The 11,291-nt window shown below is 24.5% G+C and overlaps 1 protein-coding gene across 1 annotated transcript; it reads right to left on the reverse strand.

The window, feature by feature from the left end:
* Window positions 1-371: 371 nt before the first annotated feature.
* Window positions 372-6,236, reverse strand: LOC112637496 (aminopeptidase N-like). The gene is made up of 7 exons (XM_025407366.1): window positions 6,059-6,236; window positions 5,208-5,642; window positions 4,155-4,335; window positions 3,096-3,237; window positions 2,726-2,804; window positions 1,791-2,134; window positions 372-658 (listed from the first exon to the last, which is right to left on the reverse strand). Exons 1-7 carry the CDS (start codon window positions 6,118-6,120, stop codon window positions 372-374), a joined length of 1,530 nt encoding a protein of 509 aa, XP_025263151.1. The 5' UTR covers window positions 6,121-6,236.
* Window positions 6,237-11,291: the final 5,055 nt, after the last annotated feature.

Here is an 11,291-nt window from a genome sequence, read left to right on the forward strand (position 1 = left end):
ATACTTATTTATATCTTATAGAAGAATTGATAAAGTTTGTGCATACGCATATGTTATTATTTAAAATGTAAGTAATATAACAATGTTTTTATAAAGTTAAAAACATAGTAATAAATGCGTAATTATAGTACATCTAAATAATACAATTTGATATTAATGTCATAATATTAATTTCATAAAAATTTAGAAGCGGAAGTTGTTTTGTGAATCTTAGAGAGTTAAATATTAATGAAAATATTATGTATAATTTATTATCTATAATTTATCGAAAATAATTTTAAGTTATAAATATATTGTGTATACAGTTAATATAAATATATAAATTATTTAACATAAAACGCACGTTTTTTTACTTATAAAAATTGATATTATTATACCTTTATAGGACTATATGCGCTTTCTGGATGTGCTAAGAAACCCGAGATATATTCCAAGTTTTTGAACATAGGATACCATGCGATATAATCTGTATCTCGCCTCAGATACTGTAAAATATCCAAGAATACAGTAGAATTTAGTCGACCTGTCATCAGAAAATGAAATGCGTCGTCGATGATTTTAGCACGATCGAGAACATGTATTTTTCCAAAGAATTTGGAGTTCAGGTAGTGCGAAAGTCTATTCCAATTCCTGGCATCATAATTGACGCGATAACATCCTATTGTATGATAAATAAATTCTATCAGTTAAATAAATTAAATTTTTTTATAAATTCGAATTTGTTTAGTAATAATTTGAAATATCTACTTATATTTCTATAAAAAATGTTAGAAATTATGTATTAAAAGTTTGCAATTATTATAAGAAGCAAATTGTGGATTGAATATTAAATTATGTTACACTGATAAATCAATGTAATAAAAACATTATGTCAACATAAATTCATTTTGACTACATTGATAATCAAAAATGATAATTATACCATATATTTCATTGTGTGTAACGTTTTAATATATGTACATATAATCTTTAGATTGTACAATCTTTAGATTATATAGTAAAATTTTATTATAATAACAGTACAGTATGTAGACCTAATTTATCAAATAGAAATAATCAGATATAAAAATAGCTAATTTATACATATGTGTGTGTAGCAAATTACAAATTATCATATTTAGTTAAATATAATAATTAAACTATTCAATAATTAAATTTTTAAATATTGAATAATTTTAAGCATAGTTGGACCTAAAAAAAGTTCTCTAACTAATATAAAAAGGTTTGCTTCTTCTATAATTTAAATAAATTGAATTATGTTGAATTATATATTGAATTATACAATACAGTGTCCCACTTTTACACAGTAATAACTCGAAAACAGGCGTTTTGGAAAAAAGGTTTCAAATAAAAGTTGTAAAGTTTTGAAGGGGAATGAAGTTAAGAATATCTATACTTTATATGGAGCTTGGATGTAAAAGTCAAAGTCAACCTAATTTTTTTGAAATGGAACTATTCTATATATAATTTTTGTATAAAATCAATTTCTTACAATATTCCCCGTAAAAAGTTGTAAAGATAAGATAGTAAAAAATTGAATAGTTTACGAAATATTTTATACTTTAAGTTAACAAAATTTTAAACAAAAACTATAAAGTATCTCTTAAAATATTTATTTTTTGATTACCTAAATACTTCTACGCATAGAATAATGAGACGATCAATTTATGTAATATAAAAAAAATACGTAATTATTTTTAAGAAAAAGTATGAATTTGCAAAGTAGTGCAGCATATCTGAAAAAAGAGCTACGTATCTAAAAGTATAATAAATTTATCATAAATATTTACCACTTTGTGAATTGACCAATACAGAGTCATTCTCGTTCTTGAGATCTGTAATAATATGTGAAATATGTGGTACTAGCCACACGTGAATCGAAATATTTTTCAAATGGGTCTCCGTAACAATATTCATATCTATATATTCATTCAATATCCATATATCTACATTAAAATCTTCTACAGATATATTCAAACTGTTTTTATCATAATTTCTTTCCACATTTATCACAGGATAATAATTTAGCTGTGTCCAATTAGTTATTTTGTCTTCTAATTTGTATTTCATTTTGGAAGATGATTCTGACATGACAGCTTGCATTTCGTTCCAGAAATCACTACTGCTTATATAACTAAAAATAGAAGCGAATGATAAGAAAAATTAATAAAAGAAAATATCTTAAGAAAAATATTGTAACGCAATTAAAAATTTTAAAGGACGAAGTAAAAAGAAAGAGCAGTAGTGATAGTAGTGTAAATTATATTAAGTAAAATTAGAGCGATAAGAAAGTATTGATGGTAAATGGTGGAAAAGAATAAATAGAATAGTAAGTAAAAAAGACAAATGTGTTACAGAAAAGAAATTAAAAAATATTTAAATAAAAAGAATTTTAAGGCACGAGTGGAGAACATATGGGAAAATATAAAAAACAAGAATTAAAACGAAAATACAGATAAAAGAAAAAGTTAAAGAAAATTAAAAGAAGACGAAAATTAAAATAATAATAAATAAAAACACAATAAACGGTAAAAATTAACAAAAGTAAAATTAACAAGTCTTAAAATAGTAGTAAAAATTAAATATCATTAAATTTAAAAACACAAAAATGATTAAAGGAATAGGAAAGAAGGTCGAGAAGTATACAAATATACATTTCAAAAATATGTACTTAAATATGTACTTAAATTTATAATATAATTATGTTGTAATTTGTATTACTCACTTATAATTTAAATATCTTTTGATACTTTTCCTGAAAACTTTTTCTGAGGAAGTTTGCAACGTGTAGAACATAAGGCTTGCTACGAAAATTGACATTATAAAGTAAAAGTGAAGTATGAATAAAATAAATTTGCTATAAATTATTTGGATACATATAAATTTATAGGAATAACTTATTTGTATGATAAACAAAAGTTTATTTTATTTTTCTGGTAGATATTAATATTTATGTAAACAATAATATAAATAAATTATATAAAATAACTAACTTACATGTAAAAAAAGTCAGTTTATTTTTTTATTATAATGTTTTATATGCAGCATTAAAGAATCAAACTATCAATAATTAATTATTTGCTTGATATTGATACCTTTGATGAAACGAGGTACTTTAAAAGAGCTATTGAATTCCGATTTGATTGTAAGTGGCCATGTGTCCTTGGTGCTCCAATGAAGAAAATCATGTTGCATTTGAACCACAAAGAAATCTTGTATCCGAAAATCTGGGAATTTCTGGACGCGTAAAAATTTTAATCTAAATAAATAATCTAAATATTTAAGTCTAAATATTTAATCACAACAAATGCTCACACACATTAACAACATACATTCAAACTGTTACAATATATTTAAAAAAGTTTACACACATTTGTTATTGTATTTTTCTTATTAAATTTAAAAAAAATTTAGATATCTAATGACATTCAATTATATTTTTGACATTCAATCAAATTATGTATTTTTAAAATTATTTAAAAGTATATATGTTAATATATATAAATTATGATATTTTAATTTAATTTTGCTTTTCTAAATTACTACAATGTGGTTAGTAGCTAATTACACGGGTCTGCGAAATTTTAGGTTTCGTTAGGTTCGGTTAGTTACAAAATTTTCTTATAACTTTATATTTGTATATCTCAGCGAAAAAAATCGTGCGAAAGTAATCGAAAATGGATTTGAAAGGTGAAAATTAATATTATACGATACCATTGGCAGAAATATTTTAAAAAAATTAGGTTCTTCCATAATAAATTCATGATATTTGCCGAATTATTATTTATTATTAACTATATTTATTATTATTAACTATATTTTTGGACTATTTAATTATAAATTACTCAAAAACCTGAAGAAATTCTGAAGAAATTCTGCGGTCAGATTCGTCTATCAAAATGTCTATCAGATTCACCTACTCTGCCTTTTGTAATTAACCAAACCTAAAATTCCGCAGTCCTGTGTTATCGTATAGATCAGAAATTTTAGAAATAAAATCCCGACGTAACTTACGTTAGTATATATTGAATGATAAAAAACATTTACAAAAGTTGAGAAATATTTTAAATTCGGTATATAGAAGTCTGAATATTTTTACATTATTCTGATTATGTGTGTGTGGTTGAAATAATTAATGCCAAATATAAAATAACCTGATCGACAGCGTAAATTCCATAATATGTAGCGAAGCCTTTGCTTAACCATGGTTCCCACTTATACGGATCGATTGCATTATAAAGCCATTCGTGTGCCACCTTATATCCTATTACTCGCGCTATTTCAATTTTGCGTATCTCAGCATATATTTTTTCATTAAAGATAATATCTTCTTCTCTAAAAATAATTCGCAAATATTCCAATAAAGACGAGACTGCTTATTATAAATATGTTATATATATGAAAATTAGTTATATTATAGATAAATTGAATTATTAAATTAAAGATGTTTTGCATGTACAATCCCAGCAAAAAGTAGCTGAAAATCAATATTGACGAATATATCCACTTTTGGTGTATTTTGAGTAAAAAGTTGTGTAGAATGATTAATTTTTGGCAGAAAATTTCTCCTTGTAACAGATACATGGCTAACTTCATTGAATTATATTTAATATCTTTTTAACTAGTTAGTTCTTATATAATATTATTTGACCAATTATTTCCTCTGTATCTAAACTTTTGCAAATTTTAAACAAATTCTGAATATTATTTTCATATGTTTTTGTCATTTGAATCGACGTGATTATACGTTTCTCATAAGAATACATATTAATTCGGTACAAATTAAAATCCATATAACTTGTGAATATTTTACTTAATCGATTTAAAAATTGTACTGAAGATTTTAAACATATGTAAAGACATTCTGTACAATTTTTATTAAATTCTCAATATTTTGAAAATAGGTACAAAACATCCTTAAATAGATAAAAAAGAAATGTATAATTGCTTTGAACAAGAAATAATATATTATATATTATGTTCAATACAAAAAAAACACACGTACACACATACGCAAATTACTCTACATGTTAAATTGTAATACATTATTATTATTATTATTATTATTATTTATTGGGATTATAAAATAATATAAAAAGATACATAAATTTGAATTCTATAATATAGAGTAGCGAGAAATATATTATTTTTTTATGTATATTGACATTCCTCTCTAAATATATTTACTTATACCAAAAAATACTTACCTATAAAGAACGAATCCCAATATTATCTCTTCCACATTGAGTAATTCCGGAATCGCAATGTGATTAGTTTCTTTAGTTTTCCTGATTTGCGGCAAAAACCACGCAATATTTTGAGCAACATTGTGTGCAAATGTCATATATGGCAGTATGTCTTTTCTGCACAACAATTTGGTATTCCAACTTGTAATAAAGAAGAGATTAAACACACCCGCCGCTATGAAATAAACGGGCATTACGGGAGTAATTTGGAAGCGTGTCCATTGCATATTATTTCCATCCACTTTTATTTCCTCCCATATCTTAGGCATATTTGATAAAGCCATGAAGTTTTCATGATGCTTTATAGAAATGCTATAACTAGCATATATAGTGTCCTTTAAAAGTGGAAATAATCTTCGAATCGCAAATTTGTAATAATGCGTTGCGGCCAACCACCTAGCATATATAACAGTATATTTTAAATAATACAAAAAATTTTCAGTTATTGCTGAAGTCTTAGAAGTTATAAGGAAAAATAGAAAAAATAAAAAAAGGGAAAAAAACGAGAAAAAAAATACATCTTAACACACTGTTTAAAGAATAATAGTAACATGTTTTATATTATAATTGTACAATGTAAAAATGCTTTCACAGAATTTATTATTTATCAGACAACTTTCCGCGAACTGTAAGAGAAAGAAAACTATGTTTAAGTAATAATTTATTAAATCATACAGATACACATATACATATATTAAGACCATGCCTTGATAATAATACGAATACTTTGTAAAGAATTGAAACAAGATAGAGAAAGAGAGAGAAATTAATGTAATTAGACCTAAATATTTAACATTTTAAAAATTACTCACATTCTATCATTTTGTTGATTTATGTAATTTCTGAATCCTCCATTTTCAGCTAAAAGTCCCATAAATTTTATATTCAGAGTGTAAAATCCTAACGATAAATTATACGGGAAAGAAATGATAGTTATACATATTTCATTGTCATAGATAAAATCATCAGTGCTATGGGAAAAAGCTTCTTTATTTTCTTTAGCTATTTGTACATCGTTTGTTACTCTAACTCGAGTTATAGTTAGATTTTCTGTGTAAACGTATATATTTTCCGTTTCATAAGGAATATAAATGCTGACATTATATTCGCCATGGAAGACATCGTAGTTGACATTTAGTACAAAGTTGATGTTATAATGTTGCGGATATAATATGTCGAGTTTTGGTATGGACATACGTTCATCAATAAAAAGAGCCGCCGCGATAATGAATATTAGACTGCAACTTAACACTTTTAGGAATGCCATGCCACTTTTTTTTCAAATTTCTTCCTACCTATATCAACTTGCTCTTAACGTTCTGGGAATTTATCGAGAAATAACATCGTTCAACGTTATAATAAACATGTCAATAAAATGACATTTAAAATCATAATAGTCAGGTTTAACGTTTTATTAGTCAATAAACACAATATTTGATTAAATTAATCCTCAACATATATATTTTATTTTGAAAGTAATTATCTATGAAAAACTTTGGAGCAATCAAGAAATTGTATTTTATACTTTTATTTTCTTTCTTATACACAAACAATTCATTGCCTCTTTATTTATTGGCTAAATATTGTAACGATTCATTGCCTCTTAATTTATTGGCTAAATAAACTCTTTTTATATTAAATGTCTAAAATTAATATATTTTCTTATTATATAAGTAGATTAAAAGATTTCAAAAGAAAAATTCAATTAATATGAATTTCGCAATACGTCGTGTAATATATTATATGTATAATAACGTTTTTTTTTGTATTCCATAAATGATGAAATATTATTCCAGTAAAAATATGAACAAATGAAATGTATAGTTTTTAAGTAATCAATTTTCAACTCTATCATAATTTAACACATTATGTATCTCACACAGGTTTTTATATTACATAGTGATAAATTTTATAGTGATAAATTTTATAGTGATAAATTTTCTTTAATTACTGCTATCATTATTTATGAAAAAGAGACAGTATATAACAAATATTACATAACCTTTTATTTTAAAAATCTAACTTTAAGAGAAATGAATCATAATTTTTTAATATATATTTCAGTAAATGCAATATATAATATTAATTTAAATTGATTAGATTTAATCACATTGGCATAATTTAATAAAGAATTTTTTTATTAGGTGTTTGATTTTAAGTTAAATTGAATTTATTTTTAAGATAATATAATAATACACGCACATGTAAAATTAAAATCTTTTTCCTCTATATAATATTTTTATAAATACTACAATTTTGAGAAAAACGATCATCTCTGAAGAAAAATACTATGTTGGTTATGTATGTATGTTAAAATTATTTAAATTGTTCTCAACATATCTAATGTACACATTTTACTTTTTTAAAAGCGGTTATATACTCTGTCTTGTTATAACTCACCTCGTATATTATGATGTCAGCTGATCACAATTTAGTTCTTTGATAATAATTAAGATTATAATTAACTCTTTATTACTATAAATTATTATTAATATTAAAAATAATATTATTAATATTAAAAATAATATTATTAATATTAAAAATATATCTATATTAATTTGATCTCTCTCTCTCTTGCCGTTCTGAGATACTACCGAGAAATGCCAACATTCGACAAGCGATATCATATAATAAACATGTTATGGAAACAACTTTGAAAATCGAAATAATATAAAATCAGACTAATACGTGTCTTATCAGTTAATAAACACAATAAAATACTAATATATGATTAAATCAATTTCTGTCTGATATATTTAATTAATTATTTTTAAAATGCATTTTATAGGAATTAAAAAGTTGTATTCTCTCCATACTTTTATTTTTTCCTCATAAGCAAATAATCCAGCGCCGTTTGTATCTCAATTTATTGGCTCTAATTGTAGATTTATAGTCTTTAATGTGCAAAATATTTTATAAATACAATAAAAATGGATAAAAAGGAAAACTAAATAGAATTAAATTTTACAAAATTATATCATAAAGTAGACATTATATAATTTCATAGTTTAGCATAAGTATTACGTAAATGGTAAAATATTATACTAGTAAAAAAATGTGTGCAAGTAAAGCTGTAACGTTTTTAGATCAGTTATAATTTAAATTTTTCAAATTTATCAAGTTTTTCACACACACACACACACACACACACACACACACACGGACACAAGTTTTTATACATATATGCAATTATTTTATACTATTATTCCGATCCTAAAAGCGTTATGAACTCAAAGCTTTTATAATTTTAATATAATTTTAATTCTTAATCTTTTAAAGATATTTCAGTTTAAACTTTTTTTAAAGTATTGGTATCATATGGATCATAATTAACTTGTTATTGAAAAAATGTTCGGTTTTCGACATTACAATAGAACTTTAGAAGCGTCAGATCAGTTTGCGAATTAAGGGAATAATTTGTTACGTTAAAAAGTTTTGGTATTAATCGAAAGAATTAAAATATGTACTTGTTAGTTGTAAGCTTTGAATAGAGAAAACAATATTATTTGCTTTGAGTTTAATCTGGTAACAAAACTGTACATTTGATCTAAATTCGAAAAAATAAATGTTGCGAAGAATTTTAATCCAGTATAAACCTTTTAATTTTTGTTTTTAATTTAACGTTTAATCTATATATCTATCTTTGTTTTATTTAACGTTTAATCTATGTAATTATATTGATGATTTGGTTTTCTCCGGTATATTAATAATTTATTATCAGTGCGTGTATGATGTAATAAAATAGTCGTAACATTTCTATGAACGTTGTGATTAAATGTGTTAGACATAGCTATAATACAAGATGATAGCTCTATAATATGTATGGAAAGTTTTGTAATAATAATCAAGAAGAGAGAAATATAAATTTATATAATCCATTAATAATAGATTAGATGAGAGAATAAAACTAATGTGCTGTACTCCTGCATTTGGTAGTCTGTAATTTAAGCTTCAAAAATAAATACTGACGTTTTCAATATTCTCATTGTTGATTATTATAACTTACACTACTTAAGGATAAGGTAAAAGTTAGTACGAGATGTTTTACACAATATATCCTTTTATTTTATATAATGCCATATTTTTTCGTAGAAATTATTACAATCGCTATTATATAAAGAATATATTTATAATATTTATAATATACATGTGTATATATTATATATACACTTCCTTTCTTGGTATTGATTCCATTGATTCCATTTATGTATAATTAGCATTTGTATATTTATTTCGATACACATCACTTTCTTACGTCGATTACTTTATAATCTAATGTTTCTATAATTACATTAAAATATTGTTTTTATATTCAAACTATATCACAGTTATGATTGTGGGAAAAAGACAAGGATTTTAAAAAAAAGCCATTCAAATAATCGAAATTGAAACATAGTCCATTCAGTAAGAATTATGAAATACGCAGTAAACACTAGATCTGTTAACTATAACAAATGATAAACGAGATGATAATGATAATGATCGAATTATCAAAATATATCGAGTCATTTAACCCTTTGCACTTTGCAGATTTTCGCGTAATGTTTGTTGGATTCATGCTGTTACATAAATTGTTCACACACTGCAAGAAATATAAATGTCTTGTAGTTATAAAGCTATCATTTCCCAAATAATAAACAAAAGAATGGCATAAACCCAGCATAAACGCACATACTTGTAACAATCATTTATCCGTGGTATAGGCACGTGTTTTATTTGTGTATGGCATTGTTTTTAATCAACAAATAATCGCTAGAAGATACAATATTTGTATACTTGAAAAAAATATAAAATACGAATGGTTGAATTGAGAATCGAATTCGAGTCTTCACCCGCATTACTTGAAATGTTGTTCCAATATGTTACACAATCATGTAATATATATTACATGGAATATTTTTGCATATTGTTCAAATTCGCATAGCCCTTACAGTACATATGTTCTAATAATTCTCTATATTCCCATAGTTATCGGAGTTCTACTATGTTATGGAGTGTTCCTATAAATTCATAATTCATATCTTTAACTGTAGAAGTATGAATTATCTGAATATTCTCATTACAATAATAATATGATCTGAATATTCTCATTACAATAATAATATGATTTATTGAATATGGTTGAGAATGTATTGGTTATGAATTTAAAACGTGATTATTCTACGTAATAAGTAGTCAATATCATTCTATTCTAAATTCAATATTCAAGTTGGCAGTAAAAACAAAATTTTATGTAATATAATAAAATTATGCAATAAAAAAAGTTGACAAATAAATTATTGAAAAATAAGTTCTTCCCATTTAATCTCACTAACTGTACTCATAATACATACTTATAAAATGTACTCATAATACAATACATACTTCTATAGTCAAAGATAAATATTCTATCCAACTTATCAATTTCTGTTTTTGGACGATAACGATATAAAGGACGTCAACATCGTCGTGAGCGGAAAAAGTACTGATAATACATACTTCTATAGAAAAGATAGATTCAAAGATAAATATTCAACTTATATCCAACTTATCAATTTGTGTTGTTCGAACTTTTTTTAACTTATACGGCAAGAAAGATTTTAGCTTTATTTAGCTTACTGAACAAATTATAAACCTCAATTAAAAATATTTATTTTCAAGACAAAAAAATGTAAAAAGTGAAAGTGAAAGAGAAAGAGAGATAGAAAAAGAAATAGAGTAATACTTAACTAAGTCCAGGAGGGGTATCGAAATTAGACACGGTAGATGGTGGACGTTCTGGTAAACTCGGTTTTGGTGATAACATCGGTGTTAATAATTCTGAAATATAATAATTAAAATCAAATTATGCACGAATTCGTAAAAAAGAAAAATTGATAAATGGCGTTATTTTACCGTTAGGCTGCGACGGTAGTATGACTCTTCGTGGTGGTAATGGGGATGGAGATATAGCATCTCTCGGTGGAAGAACTGGTGCGTTCGGCGCTTGTCCTACTTATGTTTGTTTGAAACTAAATTTCTTAGATTTTCTCCATCAATAATGTACAATAATGTATTTATAATGAT

The sequence above is a fragment of the Camponotus floridanus genome, unplaced genomic scaffold (genome assembly GCF_003227725.1).
Source record: "Camponotus floridanus strain SB8 unplaced genomic scaffold, Cflo_v7.5 scaffold170, whole genome shotgun sequence".
Taxonomy (NCBI): Eukaryota; Metazoa; Arthropoda; class Insecta; order Hymenoptera; family Formicidae; genus Camponotus; species Camponotus floridanus.

What these genes read in the sequence shown, in the direction of transcription:
- LOC112637496 (XM_025407366.1), bottom strand. Translation starts at nt 6,120, where the DNA reads ATGGGACTTTTAGCTGAAAATGGAGGATTCAGAAATTACATAAATCAA. An exon ending in AATCAACAAAATGATAGAAT is followed by an intron (nt 5,643 to 6,058) that starts GTGAGTAATTTT and finishes TATATATGCTAG; the next exon opens with GTGGTTGGCCGCAACGCATT. An exon ending in ATTGGTCAATTCACAAAGTG is followed by an intron (nt 659 to 1,790) that starts GTAAATATTTAT and finishes ATCATACAATAG; the next exon opens with GATGTTATCGCGTCAATTAT.